We start from the raw sequence: 17361 nt of genomic DNA, 5'->3' as shown, positions 1-17361 counted from the left end.
GGGCAACAATGAGAATGAATGAGATCAGCAAAAGCATGGGCCAATTTCAGAGCCACAACAAACTTTGCTATTTGGTGGAGGGTATGTAAAATGGTGCAGTTACTAACTCATTATTGAAGGAATTATTACATGAGTAGCTATCTACCAAGCAGGCAACCTTTAATTTCAAGAGAGCACAGGTATCATCCTAAGTTGTAAGCATTAAATATGGCATAGGCATTTCTTAAGACAATGGAAGCACCATAGCAGACTCAATATACAATGGCCGAAAAGTGATGACAGTTGCAACAGAAGCAAGTACCGACAAAATAGCCGACTATGATTTCATTTCGCAGAAAAGTTCAGAGCTTAATAATGCCCTTCAAAGCAAACCTGAAGAAACCGAAAAATGTGTCTTAATGAAAGCTTGCTTTAACACAAGTGCATTTTTTAAAAAGGTATGTGAGCATGCTGTCTGTGTACAAATATATATTATACCTGAAAACAAATAGTCTGCTAGAGAGAGAAAATTGTAACTAGAGCATTTATTGTAGTATGCACCAAATGATCTGATGACAAAGCATAAAATCAGCTCGCCCTATCCAAGATAGCCCTGGTGTAGTTTTCACTGTCTCATCTTTCTTACTCTTCTGTGTTTTATTTTTGCCTTCTATCCTGCGCCAAGCAGTCTGCAGCTACCCAGCATCCTCCTGCCCTGCTCTATCTGCAGCATAGCTGCTAACCACTCCACGAGCAAGCAAACCATGCGCCTTTCAGTACACCATAAGTGATGAGCGCTGATATCTGGTCAATCTATAGGCCACGATAATGAGTGCTGCGACGTCAATACAGCCCTGGAGTTTTTAAGCTCAAACCAATCAGCAGGCGCACTTCACACATATGTGCCTTTGAGTCTCCGGAAAACAGTACGTGGCACATGATGCACGCTCGATGCCAGGATCTGACAACACCAGAGCAGGCTCTAGGCTTTTCCGGGCCGGCAAGGATGCTTTCTCACAAGATGGGTGCTCCCCCATGACAGCTTCTTTACAGTACTCCACAATAGTGCAAGAAAGTCATCTGAACGGATTGCACTTTCTTGTGCAGAAGCATGCTGCATTATTTTTTTTCTTTCCTTGACAGTACAAAACCTCGCAGTTGCCTCATGAGCCCCTTTGCGTGGATGTGCGAGATGGCCGTGGTTTACGCCACAGCAAATGTTCATGTTAAGTGAAGGACACGCGAAACAGTTCATAACAGGCAGATTTTATTCAGCCAAGTCCTATGGAGAACTAACTAATGGTCTCACATTGTTCATTTTGTCCGATATTTCTCCTTAACAAAGCTAATGTCCTCTGGAGTCTTCTGCAGTGAATGTGGCTTGGAAAGAGTTTACAGGCTTTTCGTTTAACCAATCTACTTAGACTTGGCTACTTGAGCATCAAATGGTGTGTGACGAAACTGTCAATGAGCTGTCGAAACAATGAGCTCAAATCACCACATTAACCTTGTACATACAAATTACTGGGCACAGTTCATTAGCAAGTAATATGGGAAAGGGGTAGAAAGCCTTATACTACAACACAATGCAAAATCTGGTTGGTTTGGTTGGTTTGTGGGGTTTAACGTCCCAAAGCGACTTAGGCTATGAGAAACGCCGTAGTGGAGGACTCCGGAAATTTCGACCACCTGGGTTTCTTTGCCACAATAATTTGGGGAGACAATTGTGTCAATGCGACAGCACAAAGCCTCGTTAATGCGCACAAGGATTTCCCACTAATCCCAATAGCCCTGCTTCTGACTTCATGCCAAATGGACATGCGGAGCCCTCTACACGTGTCCACACATCTCCAAGTGCAGCTGAGCTGCCACTGCCACCTCACCCGTCGCGAACCACTGCTTCTCGCGCTGTGCATGACATCACACATTGCGTCAGCCAACAGAAATTAAATGACGCCGCGTTTAAGTGAGAAAGCACTCATAAGATCACCACAGCTGAGCAATGAACTTGCTTGTGCCTGACTCCTAAATGGCCCGTCAGATCGTGACGACATTACAGAAAAAGGAGGGCAGACATCAAGACGCCTCTGAATGCGTTTGATCCCCAGCTATCGATATGCTAACATGGCGCCCAGTCTCTACCGCGAGCGCGTTCTTTCAGCCCGAAACCTCTTCTTTCTCCTTCTCCTCATTCCGTTTGCAAATTACTGCTCAAATCTGCAACACGCTCCGCGCCCTGAGGTGAGAGGTAGCTCAAAGCTTGAACGGTGTCACCTCAATGGCTTCTGATGACCACCACGATGAAATCGATACTAACATCTTGCTCGTGAATCTCATCAATGACGACATGAAATATGAAGACCAGTTTCGAACTGCCGCAACAACAACACCAACAGTGCAGAACAAGTGGGGGGGTGTGGCAGCACAGATTCGAATCGTACACTGTAGCCCACACTCTGAGTTCAAGTTCTTCAGAGTATTCTTCTGCTATACGGCCAGCAACCGACTGCACTGATTCGTCGGGCTGAGTGACCACAATACATCAATCCCTCGGCTCATGTAAGAGTCCAGTATGTACTGTGGCATCTGGGTATTTTCCCGCAGCCTGTGGCACCCCTTATGATGAAGACCTGCAACTGATGAATGGGGTCCAGGATGCTGTTGTAAGAGCTGTAGACAGGAAGTACATAGTGCTCATCCAGCACCTGCTTCAGTTTCGTGTTGTGGTCCCCTAGGTGTCTTTAACTGTTCGAGATATCAGATTCATCGCTAGTCTGCTTCAACGTCATCGTAGCCATGAGCCCTCGTCAATGCTGCACGACGTTCAAGGTTCTGGTTCTGTTGAACGGAGACCAGTGCACCACCGCCCCTTCTTGTATTAGCTGTGACACCACTTGCACTGTTTCTAGGGGACGTGCTACTTTGAAAGAAAAGTTTTCACTTAGCTGTTCTGCATTTTCTGGAAGAATGACAGTCTTGATGCCCACAGCACTGATGGTTTCATGCAGTTCGTGCTGTACATCTGGTTTGAGGCTCACTTCGTAAAGCTCCTGCTTGCTCTCAGTCATATTGGTGCCCATTGTGTAGGGCGTGATATATTCAATATGGAAACGCTGGCACGACACGGAGAGGGAGCAGGACTTGGACGCCAGATGCTGGTTGGAGCCTTTCTTCCCAGCATGAAGGTTTTACGTTTTCGTTCAACTATCAGCATGATCGGTATTGATCTTGTTCATCTGCTTAAACTTGTGAGCTCGGTGCTCAAAGTTCATAACTGCAGCTCGAAGTTCTAGAAGCACTGCCTTGACGTCAACGGTCTGGCCCAATTCACACACTTTGACACAACACAACGCTCTGGGTTTCAACTGTATGCTCTTTCTTCGCGCTGGCCTTTCTTTTTTTCTGTGATTGCGAAAGAGTGGCCATCACTTTTCCAGGCTGTTCGATGGATCGTTCTTTTCTTCATCTACCTTACACCCTCCATATGTGCTTGCAGCATTGCATGACTCAATCTTTCCGTTTGTGTAATAATGCCGGAAACAGGATCTTCACTTTGTAGCTCACATTCTTTTGTGGGGTCTACAGAGGTTGGCGTGTCAGCTGGAACCACTGTTGCGGTGTCTTGCCCTCGCATATTCTTTACAAGAGTTTCACTATTGATCTCTTCGAAGGAGGCCGAGCACATATGCTGTTTGCTGCCTTTCTTGTCTTGATCAGAGTCTCTCAATGCAGCTCCATCATTCTCTGTTGAAGGGGGCCTTGAGTGAGGTCATCCTCGGCACATCCCATACTCTCCTCTTAGCAAATCTCATACTTCCCCAGGCCGATAAAAGCGATTCCTTTGGATGGTCGCTTCGCGGATATGTCGGCAAAATGCTCCGGTGAAGGTGCTTTTGTGGACGATGCTGATGCTGCAGGGAGCTCAACTGCTGCTTTCATAAACCAACGGCTGTCGGCAGCAGGAGCAGACGCCTGAGAGGTCTCGATTTGGTGGCAAAGGAACGTCATTGCTCTTGTGGCAGTCTCCTCATACTCTTGTACAGATAAGACATCTTCAGCCAAAACGTTTTCTTCAAAAACCTCCATCGTCTCATTGAGCAAGTGTAAGCCGTCATTACAGGCTTTCAGTCGGGTATGAAAAACCTTTAACTCAAGAATAGTTCCTGCGTTCGATTTTAGAAGTTGACTTGCCTCAATGCACAGCCAGGTCAGAAAAGCTCGTTGAATGATGCGCTTTCTTTTGATACGGTCCATGGTGTCTTGATAAAGCCCTCTTCATCTCTCTCCGGTGGGGGTTTACTGGTGGTGCTCCTAGTATATTCCTGGAGGGTCGTCGGATTTCTTTTTGTAACCTCCAAGAGGGATCGATGAAGGAGCTCACAATACCTTCCTAGGTTTCGGCAGCAAAATTATAGATGCAAGGCAGACACCAGGACCCCTCTGGACAAAGCCATCGGGCTGGGGAGCAGGGTTACAACAAGCAAAATTATAGAAGGAGCAGGGCAAACACCAGGCCGCCTTTTAATGCATTTAATACCTGGCTGTCCCCCTGGCTATCGATATGCGAACATTGCGCTCAGTCTCTCCGTACGCCTTTCGTACCAAAAACCTCTTCTTCCTCCTCCTCGTTCTGTTTGCAGACTCTTGATCGAATTTGCAACAGACATCACGGACCACTTTTCCTTTCACTCGGTACCATCGATCGAACAAGGTTAAAGTCCGCATAATTTTAATGTGAAAGCACTGCTTCACATGGCCAAACCCAACCAAGAATGTTGTGGCTTACATGTGCTGAGCTCGGATGAACAAAAAGTCACAGTGGAGAGGATTTGAATCCAGTAATTCCTCCTGGGAAACGAGTACGGAATGTTGTGGCTACCACAGCGGCCGATCGCTCCCGTGCAGACTGCAATACACTCTCACATTGTGCATTGCCTGTCAAATTCCACCTGTGTGTAAAAGCTTTGACACGCTCTACTTAGTTTAAGTATGTTACAATCCTAGCAATTTTTCCCCTGGTGAGGCTTTTACGTTAATACAAGAGGTCTGGGATGATCACACGATTTGTGTGACATGTGACACGTGCCTCTAGATTGGTTCTGCTTAGTTTCATTTGGTTCCCCTCCCATTAGCCCCCCTCCAAAACATTAAATTCCCCTTGGAAGGAGTCTAACGTTTCTGAGATCAATTATTGACTTGCACTAATGCAGTGCCAAGCACTTATTAAAACAGTATAAAAACAAGTTAATGCGGCAAGAAACACAAAAAATTGCAAGCAAAAAAATCACTGCCTGGTTGTGCAGATTCAGATGAACATGACAGACCTCAGCAACTTCCTTGCGGACCTCATCGATGGAGACCACATTGGCCTTGTGCTTTTTCTGCATCTCCTCCATGCACTGGACGCCTTCCGAAAGAGCCTGCTAGGAAACAAGAATGCCAACATCCAATGTAATATAGTATGCGCATTCTGGGGCTGCTTGGAGGAGTCACCAGATATTGTGACAGCTGCATTTGATGACTACTGTGGGTGATTGTGAACATGGTGATGTACAGTCATGAGCAACTGTGGTACACAACACTCAGCCAGTGGCAGTGCCCGATTTTATACACATGCGTCGCTGTCCCTGTCGCTAGATGACATTTTAATGCAGTTTGAGTTCAGTCCCCGGCTGAGTGTTGTATACCACTTTTGCTCACGACTGTACATCTGCCAGGTCCCAGACCAGTGCTTAACACGTGTCACTATAGCAGAGCCATTGCTGGCGAAAAAACTAACGCTAATCCTACCAGTAGCTTATAACAACCTCAACGAAACTTAGCACTGAGAGGGAGCAGCAACTTTGGGTGTGCGAAGTTTTATAATGTTAAACAGGAATATTACAAAAAAAAGTATTTAAATATTGAATCAAATTTCTAATACCTGTTCAGTGCAAAAAATAAATTCGGAAAATGACACGCAAGATTCAGACAGCTGATGAATATGCGGCTTATCGCGATGCTCACAAACCAGAACTGCATGGGCAGGCTATTTTGCAACAGGGTCAAATGCGTGTGTCCATGAGTTGTACTTGTCTCCTTTAAAGGACTTCAGACACCTTGTTTTAGTTGGACGTTTTCTTCTCTACAATAATGCACAAGACATTGGTTTAAGGCTATGAGAAACGCCGTAGTGGAGGGCTCCGGATATTTCAACCGCCTGGGTTTTTTTAACGTGCACTGATATCGCACAGTAGAGGGCACCTTGCTTTTCACCTCCATCAAAAGTGGCCGCCGCAGCTTGCAGGATTCGATCGCGCATCCTTGGGCACAGCAGCCAAGCGTCCTAACCACTGCACGACTATGGCAGGGTGTATACTGATCAATGTGAAATAATAATGTAACTGTGGTGATAACCGGTGACACTGGTTTTGTTTTCTGCATTCTAATCAATCACCACCTCGATCACATTATTCAAATTTATTTCACACTTATTAACCAAATAAAAAATCCCCTTGGTATTAGTAGCTCCTGGCTCCCTTTGTATTGGTTACCACATGGAATTCACCAACATCATCTATATAATTTATAATAAATTTCTCCTGTCATGCTGCTTCAGTTCCATCAATCAAACAAGGTCGTGACACATGAGCAGGGTTTGGGTCATGTGAGGAGAGAAAAAATTGCAATATAATTCATGATACATAACTTCAATTCATTATAACGCTTAAGCCAGCCTTCTCTTAGAGCTGGAATGAGAATAACAAAGGTGCTAGCAATCAGCAGTTATATAGCAGTTTTTTTTTTTTATTCCTCATTTAGCAATCGTAGGCGTGGTGATTTATGTAATATTAAAATGTCTAATGCATGGTTACAATGAAAACACACAGGCAAAAATTTGGTTTCTCTTTTACAGTGCTCGAACAGTTGCCGCAAGTAGCTGCTGCTTCTTGTGCCCAGCTGTCCTCTGCAAGCCACGCTTCAGGGCATGCATCATGAAGATGAAAAATGATAGTAGCAGAGCAACTTATTGATATCCGTCATAAGTGAATTCACCGAGGCACTACCCTGCATGTGCTTCTGTCGTAGGCTGGCAAGTTTCATTTATCTGGCAAGAGTAAGACTGTGTGCGTCAGGCTAGTGAGCACTGCTTAGGAATGCGACTATTTCTGGCCACATGTTTAGGGGATCAAGAAAATCCGTGATTTTCAATATACCCCAAAAGTAAGCTCTCCTGTCATACCAACTAGTTTGTGAATCATTTCTTGTGCTAAGTGTGCAAAGAAGTTAGTGCTCACATCGTCATAAAAGGTTGGTTTAATCAATGAACAAAGCAACACCAACAAGTGCATTAAGCCCACATAAGAGGTTTCAATGTCAGTACTAGTTTACATCAGGTCGGCAGCAAGCTTAAGCCTATGATTAGAAATGCTTTGAGGCATTTTTCTGCTGCCCTCGACACATGGTTTGTGGTATGTTCTTAGTTCTCATTTGTTGAAGAAAAAAGCAAAAGAAAGGAAGGAAGTAGATTTTCATTTTTAGTCTGTTTAGTGGTGCCACCCTGTAGCGACGCCACAGAGCTGGCGAAGCAGCAGAGAATAAAGGGCGGCATGGGCGCTATTAGGGCATGTGCGCTGCGCAGTGAAGCAAGACGGTTCAGTGTCTGTTTTTAAAGCTTAGCTGTCGACAGCGATCGGCGAGCTGATGCATTTCTCAGCACTGCTCGGTCAACACACTCGTAACGGACAGGAGGCCTATGAGGCCTATGACTTTCCAAACACTCAGGACAGCAATCAGGATTAATACCTGCCCCATGCCACTAGCAGGTGAGTGGCTGAACCCACCAAAAAATCACCATACACTCTTATAAATGCGCTTATTTTTGAATTCCTGCGTACAGAGCAGTAATAACTGCATGGTGTGGTTTGTGGTTTCTAACGTCCCAAAGCGACTCAGGCTATGAGAGACGCCGTAGTGGAGGACTCCGGAAATTTCAACAACCTGGGGTTCTTTAACGTGCACTGACATCGCACAGCACACGGGTGCCTTGCTTTTCGCCTTCATCGAAAAGCGGCCGCCCAGGCCGAGATTCGATCCCGCGTCCTTGGGAACAGTAGTCGAGCGCCGTAATCACTGCGCCACCCCGGCGGGGTTAATAACTGCATGGGACAGCGGTTAAGTGTCCAGCTGATGGGTAACATTGCCACAAGTATTGTGGAACTGTCTGAGTGGCACCAGTTCTTGCCAATGATGTAGCACCTAGTGGAAAGACGGAAGTATGTTGGTGACCGCAGTCTGCTTAACCAGCTGTTGCTGCTCCTCTATTTTTACTCTTGGCACTATAAACAACTTCCACATTATGCATTTCTTTCAGGCCCAAGTGAGTTGAAGCAGGATGAAGAAGTCGTATAAGAGTGGATACTGTAACATGAAAATCCTTCAAGGTTCCAAACAGAAAGAATCAAGTGCACCTAAACCAGTAGTTATTGCAAGTAAGGATTATCGTTCAAGCAAAAAGCATGAAAGCATGCAGTGTTAATCGTAAGATAAACAAGATAATACACCTACTTCTCTTTGTTTATGTTGCAGACTGTTCCAATGGGTGAGGGTGCAGTCAAAACGCCTCTGCTCCGGTCTACTGAAAACCAAATCTGCTCAATGCGCAAACTGCAGTCAAGCAGCAACTGCACCCTCAAGCACTAAGCGCAGCCAATACATCGCCAACGCTCTGACCACTAGTCATGCGATACCCACAAAGACCAGGGAGGAGCGGCATGTGGCCCATACACTGCTAACTCCATGATCGCTTTAGCGCAGTCCGCACATGGCACATGGCCCACACGTCGCTGATGTCGCGCATGAGTGTGGGTGTGGTCGCAAAAAAAGACCTGTGCAGTGCATTTCTCATGCTCCTGTGTGCGACGTTTGTTCGGTTTTGTATATCAAAATTCTGAATAATACTTTTTTTTTTTATGACGCCATGAGTCGTATTGCCAATGTTCCACTGCACTGCTAATCTTGATCAGAATGGCATGGGCTCTGTTGGTTCAGCTTAAATCAGCTGACACAACAGTGGTATAAACACGATGGAAACAATGACACGCCCATCAATTTGACAGCCCTGACCAAAAGCTTAACTCATGGGAACCTATGCAACAGAGGCTATCAATCCTTGGTCAGCTCATGCATCTTTTACTGAGGCTAGCCCGCAACTAAATTGACCAGCTGTCCAGTAACTGCCTGGCAAGCGGCCTGATGCAGCGAAAACCCCCACCGAGTTGAGCTGCTCCTTGTATTGAGTGCACAAGGCTCGCTCCTTGGCCAGCTCCTGCTCCAGGTGCCGCTTCTCCCGGAGTGCCACCTGCAGCTCGCTCTGCACAGTCGCTTCATCCCCTTCTTCTTCCTCCTGCTCTGGCTGCCCACTGCTGGCCTCCTCGTCGTCCACCACGAAGGACCTTGGAGTGGGCCTCCGCACGGGGCTCAGCACACTGTGCATGCGCAAAAGCAACTATTGCACAACAGCTGCAGTCATGTGCAGAAAAGATTTTAGCAAAAGGTAGGCACGTAGGTGAAAACAATACTTTTGCTTGTTTGTTTGTTTGCCTTATGATGTAGTGCCACCTTCATCAAGACCTTTATTAAACTAAGGGCAAATTTTTTCAGACATGGTACACACTTTTCTTTAAAATGCCATCAACAATACAATGACCTGCTTGCACAGGTGGAATGTACAACATGGAGGAATTTATGTTTGTGGTGGCACACGGCTTAAAGGCTACTAGTTGACTATTACTGCATATTAACTATTTTTTTCTGGATTTTCAGGTTCGTTTTTTTCTTCTTTCGGAATGATGCGTACGACACAACTGTGCATGAATCCCAGCACAATATTTGTATCTGACTCTGAATTATTCCTCTTTCGGTTTGAATAGCTGAGCGATTGCTGTGACATCAAGTCAAGACTGGAAAACAGCCATTCCTCTCTCGTTTTAATTCCCCACAACACTGAATCCATCCTGCTTCAAAAACATAAATCGTAACAAGTGAAGAATCGGCGGTTATATTGCTGTTTTCTTTTCATCTTTCATGTGTACTAGACTTGATTTTGATGTCATTGCTTGGCTGCTGAAACCAAAACAAGTCAGGAAAGGAAATTCAATTATAAATTATTAAGCGGTCATAGGCAAAAACCACATGATGGGTCATATACAGGAATGTCTTAGGCATCATTAACAAGAAAAACAATGGAACCAAAGTTTGGTGCCTGTACTCCTTTAAGGCATAATGTTACACGATGGAATTGGAGGCATTCAGCACAGCAGGCGAATCAAGTTTTCAAGCTTCTAATCCTGCATTGCGGTTTGAGATAGCAAATGTAGAGTGATGTGCACCAACTGAGCTGATATCAAAACCAACGTGCAAGATGCACCAAAACGACACCGCTGAACTTCATAGGTGGGCAACACATGTTAATGTAAAGTTATTCGATAAACTAGGCTAAGACTTAGTTAAAAAGATTCGGTGAGAACCATCACTAGTGCCAAATATCATGCAGAGGTGCAGCTGCTTAAAATTGAGGCTGCCTACACTCTCAAAACTGGTGACCTCCCCATGAGAAACATCATCCAAGATGGCAGTTCAAGATTCACTACCTTCAACTAAAAAGCTCGTTTGCAGAGCCCCTGGAAAAGTGGTTTTCAGCCACGAATGTGTTGGGGACGCCTTGTGGACCAGTGGAAGAGGTGGGTTCTCCCCCCTCCCACTCGGTTTCAATGGGGGGGGGGGGGGGGGGGGGGTCAATCTTGTGCTGAGCAGGTCGCGGAATTGGAATTGAGGCAAGGCTGCACTGGTCACTAAAAAATGTGCACTTGATAAGCCGGCATGGCTTGCAGAGGACGTGGGGAAAAGGCATGCTGCCAGAAGAGATTCGATTCCTTCCAACACCACGCCGTTCGCTTGTCGGACACCTGAGATGCTTTGCAATGCAGCCCCATCCAGCAGTGCAGCCAGAGCTCGAGTTTTACCGATGCCAGCATCCACAAGCACCATAGACACTTTATCTCCCTCTCTCGCACGCACTCTTCATTTACACATTCCTCGTTTCTCTCGCTTTGAGAAACTAAAGTTGGCATTGAACCGCCATGCTTTTAACCGAGCAAAAGTGTGTTTAGCCAGGCCAAAACGATCACACTATCTTTCTTTTTAAGTGGGCGTGGGCTTTGCAAATCCCGAAAATCGCTTCGTGGACCCCCATTTCAGAAACACTGCCCTAGAAGATCGAAGCGATCAGGGCACCCTCTGGTGGGTGCAGTTCCTTGCACCTACTGATTTCTACGGACCCTAGTTACATTACAGCAAAGAAGCATTTCTCATCATCAGTAGTGACCGGTGCCTTTCCTCTTTGAAATGCTGGAGACCAAATGTCAACCTGAAGGAGGCAACACTCATTAGGACTGCGAGTGCAGAGCCATGAAGGAAAAGAAATGCTGCTTTGCTTCAGCAATAAATTACGAGACTGTCACAAGGTTAAGGACCGTTCACACTTGCGACCCACGGAGGTTGTGCGACCATTTTGGTCAAAAAGTGTTGCAGGCCGTTCCAAGCACTGCTCGATTTTCCAGCTTTGCGACTGCTGGTCACAAATCGGTAACCACTCATCGACTCAGCTGAAGACAATGGAAGTTAGCTTTACCCTGTGCGGTAAACAGTCAAGATAAACAAGTCTGGCAAGTGGCCTGCGGGTCGCATTTGAAACTGTGAAGAATGGCCGTGCTGAGCAGCTCCTTGGTCACGTGCGACAACCAGTCACACGTCCTTTGCGACTCGCAAGTGTGAATAGACCTTTAGAGCACCAGCTCAGAGGCAAGGTGCAATCACAAGCGAGATAGGCAGCCTTTAATGCCTCCCAACTTTAATACTGTAGAGTCCTGATAAAGTCTTGGATAAGATGAATAATGTGAGTGAACAATGTGAGACCATTGATTGGTTTTCCATAAAACACAATGTAAAAAAAGATCCGTTTAAGATGAACTGTTTCGCGTGTCCTTTGGTTAAGATGAACTTCCACATCGACCGCGAACCACGTTTACCCAGCGCAATACCACTCACAAGGCGTCCGCATAGCACCATCAAAGAAAGCAAAATATAACATGCTTCTGAGCAAGAAAGAGCAGCCTCACAATTTAACTCCTGCGCATCATCACAAAGAACTGCGGAAAAGCCGTCTTGCTGAAGTGCGCACTTTCCTGGGGTAAGGGGGGGGGCTATTTCGCCTGTATGGAAAAGGCAGGATGCATCTCCACTGGGGGAAATCTGACATGGTCAAATATTAGCATAGCGCGTGCATCACGCGCTGCCATAGACAGACTAAAAGTGCTGCATTTGGAGCAAGTTAAGAGACATGGCTACACTGCTGGGCACCATAGCGGAGCAGGATACAAATAAAAATCAAAAACAGAAGTGGCAGCTGCTGCGGGATACAGCGAGAAAGACAAGACAGTGGGAAAAAGCAGCTATACCAATGTTATTTTCTAGTAGAATAATTTGAGCTGGTTTCATGCTCTCAGTCTTCAACTCACTTCATGCATGCATAGTGCACAAATCTATGCAATGTGACATAAATGTTCTACAGTCAAAAATCGATTTAACGAAACCCGATTTAACGAAAATCTCGATTTAATGAAGGTATCCTAATTCCCCCTCAGACGCCCATAGGGTTCAATGCTTTGACTAACCCGAAATAACGAAACCGATTCCGTGATCTGTCCCGATTTAACGAACCTTTTTTCGAGAAATAAAGGTGAAAAAGTGTTAATTTTTGGTCTATTTTGTAGACAGCACCCCAAAATTTATTGATTGCGAGTCAGCGGTAACAGCGCGGAGCATCTTCATCCCGTCGCTTTTTTCAAACTGCGCGGCGCAAAAAGAGTTTTAATTTTGAGTCGAGCTCACAAGATGGCGCCAGCAGTAAAAAAGTTTCGTGCCACATTTCATAGATGGCGCTGTTGCAGTTCGCATGTTTTTTTTTGTGTGTGTTTGTGTGTTGTGCTTTGTGTTTGCTCTTGTGCTGATTTCCCCGTGCCTTTGAATGCACGTCTTTGTCAAGCTCAGCTTGTTAGGCCTCCATCAGTCTAGCCTTGCTATCGTGAACGCGGACGTGGTGTGTGCAAAGCGCACGCAGGCAAAGATCACGGACTTCTTTGGCAGAAAATAAATTTGTAGTCCCCTCGGGCCTTTCTTGTCGAGTAAGAATTTTTGTTGTTTCTTTTCATACGCGCTAGCGGCGCCGGTCGTGGTGTTGGCGCTACCCACTCGAAAGTAGCGCGGGGGGTCATGACGATGACCATACGGACCCCCAAAGATTGCGCTAGTTGTATGATTACCAACTTTGGCGCCAATTTGTCATTAGCTGTGTGGCTTGCCGTCCCGTCAGCGGTATTTAGGGAAGATTGTTGCGCCGCTAGCCGAACCGTCCTTTGGGTCGGTGCTACCGGCGTGAATTCGTCACGCGCGAGTGCGACAAAAAGTGAAAATGGTACGTGCTAACCGATACGACCGCGATAAGCTGGTACGGTTTATGCGGATGCAAAATGCATTATGTTCAATGGGTGCTCAATCAGGGACTTGACTTTACTACTTTTAAAACGAAAGTACTGTTTAAGCGGGTACGTTTTAACGAGGTTTTACTGTAATCGAATGTACTGAATTATGTGCCCAAGAAATGCCTCATTCAATTTAACGAAGTTCTCGATTTAACAAAATAATTCACGGCTCCTTTCAACTTCGTTAAATCGAGTTTTAACTGCATTAACAAATATTCTCTTTCTGAAAGGACACTTGGACACACATGCTCAAATATTATATATTGCCACTAGGTGTCATAAGGTGGCACCTGAAGACGATGGTGTTTTGGAACGAAGGGGACACGCGCTACCGAACCTGCAACTGTGCTGGACATTGGTTTGCCTCTTCTGCACTGTGACATATCGGTGAAGAATGCTGGGTAGCCTTCCCGGCTTATGTCCCCTAGTCCTTCCTATGCTGAGGATATCGGGCCTCTACCTGTCGACACTCCGGTTCACGGAGCGAGATCCAGGAACCTTGGCCCGTTTCCTGAGTATGTACCCTTGCAGTTTACCTTGGTACCAGCTCCTAGACCAGCCATGCAAAACTCTACTCATTACACCCTCCACAGCTCACGAGTACCAAAGCCCTTCCACGGTCTTAGCTTGAGGACACGGAAGACTGGCTTGCTCAGTATGAACGTGTCTCAACATTCAAACAGTGGGACGACACCAGGAAACTTAGAAATATGTTCTCCAGCCTGTAGGATGGCGCTCTTATTTGGTATGAAAATCATCATGGCGTGAGTTCGGCAGCAAGCTGCTCGAAGCCTACACCAGCACGGATCGTCGGCAAAGTGCTCAGCTGGCTCTTTAGTCTCGCATTCAGCCGTCAAACGAAACGGTGAAGATGTGTTGTGTTGTAGTATTGGGTTTTATGGCGCATAAGCAACTAAGGCTATCATGCGCCAAGAGCAAGGTTAAAATGTGTAATGTTTGGAAAAGTGAAAACAAGTGTGTTGAAATCTACAGCTTGTTTAGATAGTCCGCTTCTTTCAGGAAACTAAAAACACTTGCTAAGTTTACTAATGCGCTTTCTCCTAAAAGCAAGCTTGGGTGAAATGGGATGGCATGGTTGTAGAATAAAGTAAAATGCTTTTTCCAGTGTCTCAAGTTTGGGGCATGTAATAAGGATGTGGTTGACTGTGAGCATTTCTCTGCATTTTGCACAGGTAGGTGTATCATGTTTCATTAGTAAAAAGTTGTATGTAAGATGTGTATGGCCAATACGGAGACGGCAGGCTATTACTTCCATTAAACCTGGATGCTGTGTGCTTGATATCCATTCTTCTATCATGGATTTTACAAGGCGTAATTTATTATTTCCTGTGTTATTCCAGTGGGCGTTGAGTGGGCGTTGAATTCATTATGCGAGTGGGTTGATTATGCGACAGTACATTATCATTTTTCACAATCGCAAGTGGCGTCTGAAGCTGATTTCTGTATATCGAATTATCGATATATCTATATATCGCATTATCGATATATCAAACTATTTCGCAATCCCCTTCCAGTTCGATATATCCGGGTTCGACTGTATATGCAATCTGGAGGTCATCAACATAAACTGAGTACATAACGAACTTCGGAATTAATTTGGCTATGGAATTTAATTGTACTATATAGAGTGTGGTACTGAGAATACACCCCTGCGGTACTCCATTTTCCTGAATAAAGTTCTTTGAAAGAGTAGAGCCAAGGCGTACTTGGAAGGTCCGATTAGATAGGAAGTCATTCGGGCAATTCAACATCCTTCCATGGATGCCGAGATCGAATAAGTCTTTCAGAATGCCAAACCTCCAGGTGGTATCATATGCCTTCTCCATGTCAAAAAAGACAGCTAGACAGTGTTGTTTATCTTTTGACTATATTTTTGATAGATCCTGCAGTGGCAGGGAGCGAACTCTGCAGAGTACCCGTGATGGCTTGATTGCACAAGCCTAGTTCGATTTATCACACCGCGCTTGGGGCTAGCGTAGTCCACTGCCACAAAATTATTGAAAAGCGTGATAGCTGCAAATGCCGTTTGAACTGAACAATGCTAAAAGTCAGCGTCATGATCGCAGCTGACTGCGTGCTTTCATTGATTCATAGATGTAAGAATGGACGACTGTCGCAAAAACAAAAAAATAATAATAACCTGCCTTAACGTCCACAGCCGCCAAGCTTCAATGCGCTGCACATTCAGCACGACAAGTTAGCGAAAAAAAAAGAAAGGAAGAGTAAGGACGACTCTCAGAAAAGAAAAAACGTTGCTGCTTCTTAACGTCCGCAGTTACCATAACATACGCTATGCCGCACGTTCAGCACAACAGCAAAAATGAACAACTTCCGCAAAAAATAAAAGAAAGAAAAGAACTGCCCCTTCTTAGCGTCCGCAGCCACTGTATCTTATGCACATTCAGCACGACGACTAGGGTGGCTCACCCTCGACACGAGACGTGCATTGCACGTCAGCCGCCGCGTGCAGAGCGTTCACAACACACACTAGAGGAAGTGTCTGCCACGGGCTGAGCCGTTACCACCAAGATCTCTGTGGTGACGGCTGAGCTGGCTTGTCCGCGCATGCGTAGTGCGTGCTGCTGCGAACGAAGACCGGAAAAGAGAGAGGAAGGAGAGATAAAACTATGCAGAAGAGTGGGCACATTTGGCACACCCTTGCGCTTCGCTCTATCGCGTATTTCCCCTCTCCTGAACACCACAGCTGCATCGGTTCCCTCTTGTTCCTTCACGCACATGACTAGCAAACGTCATGTGCTAGCGCGTGGCAGCGATCACCGCAGATGCGCGCGCCTTTGAGGAAAGGGCGCGGCGCTGCCCTAGTCCAGCCGTCGCCGAACTGTGCCCTCTCACTCCTTCTGTGTGTGGCTTGAAAACATCATGCGGCAAACGATCGAGGGTGATGCGATCGTCTTTGGGGAAGGCGAACTGTCCAATGCGTGGTGCGGAGTTCGATATACATATTGAACGACTGGTGAAATTGAGTTCGATATACGACACAGCTTTCTTATACTTTTGCATGAGATTTTCAAGGGGATATTCCATGAGCTTGATATAATCAAAATTCGAATTATCCGGGTTCGATATATCCAGGTTTGACTGTATTCCCAATGCATGTGCAAAATAGTACACATTCATTGGGAATAAATTTGTCTTTCTATGCCCTAAGATTTTCCTAAATTACACAGACTCCTTTACCTCTCTCTCTTCTACTTTTTCCACAAAGTAAGAGATAGGCAGCCTCTTTTCTCTGCCAATGAGGCACAGGCCCAAGCTTGGACGGCAGCCCCACTCACTCGACACAACCAACACCCCTCACCATCACCATTGCACAGCACCGATTGGAGCATACGCACAGGGAACATCACCTAACCCCAAAAGCGCTTGAAGCCTATGAACCTCTACACTGAGCCCTCAAGGTCTGAAACGCTACTACTGCACCCCGATTCACTTATGCAGTGGAGGCAGCACCTATGATGTTCACTTCCATTACGGAAGTGTCGCTAACCTGTGCCCGCTGTCAAAGGGACCAAGGCATAGCACTGTACTAGAAAGACTGTAGAAAGGTCAGGGTTTGCTTACATTTCATGAGATGTACTGCTTTTCAAACAAGTTATTACTCATCTGAGTGAACCGAACTTGTGATCAAGGTACTATGCTGCTATTATACAGTCGAACCCGGTTATATCGAACTCGGATATATCGAATTTTGGTTATATCGAACTCACGAAATATCCCCTTGAAAATCCCATGTAAAAGTATAGGAAGGCCGCGTCATATA

At 45.8% G+C, this 17361-nt stretch overlaps 1 protein-coding gene across 4 annotated transcripts in view; it reads right to left on the bottom strand.

Annotated features, from left to right (window-relative positions):
• The window catches only part of LOC146197730 (citron Rho-interacting kinase-like), a 173041-nt gene that overhangs the window by 128924 nt on the left and 26756 nt on the right, over positions 1-17361 (bottom strand). For 3 of the 4 annotated variants that reach the window (XM_084599641.1, XM_084599644.1, XM_084599643.1), the window contains exons 11-12: positions 9233-9446; positions 5304-5402 (exon numbers count right to left, since the gene is read on the bottom strand). In XM_084599641.1, the coding sequence (XP_084455767.1) occupies positions 5304-5402; positions 9233-9446 (313 nt within the window). The remainder of the gene's footprint in view (positions 1-5303; positions 5403-9232; positions 9447-17361) is intronic. The other variant, XM_084599642.1, reaches the window with a different exon arrangement.

Source organism: Amblyomma maculatum, chromosome 3 (assembly GCF_055883805.1).
Source record: "Amblyomma maculatum isolate TAMU_Amacu chromosome 3, ASM5588380v1, whole genome shotgun sequence".
In the NCBI taxonomy this organism is placed as follows: domain Eukaryota; kingdom Metazoa; phylum Arthropoda; class Arachnida; order Ixodida; family Ixodidae; genus Amblyomma; species Amblyomma maculatum.
Note: the sequence above shows the minus strand (reverse complement) of the source record. Positions and strands in the feature narration are given on the sequence as shown.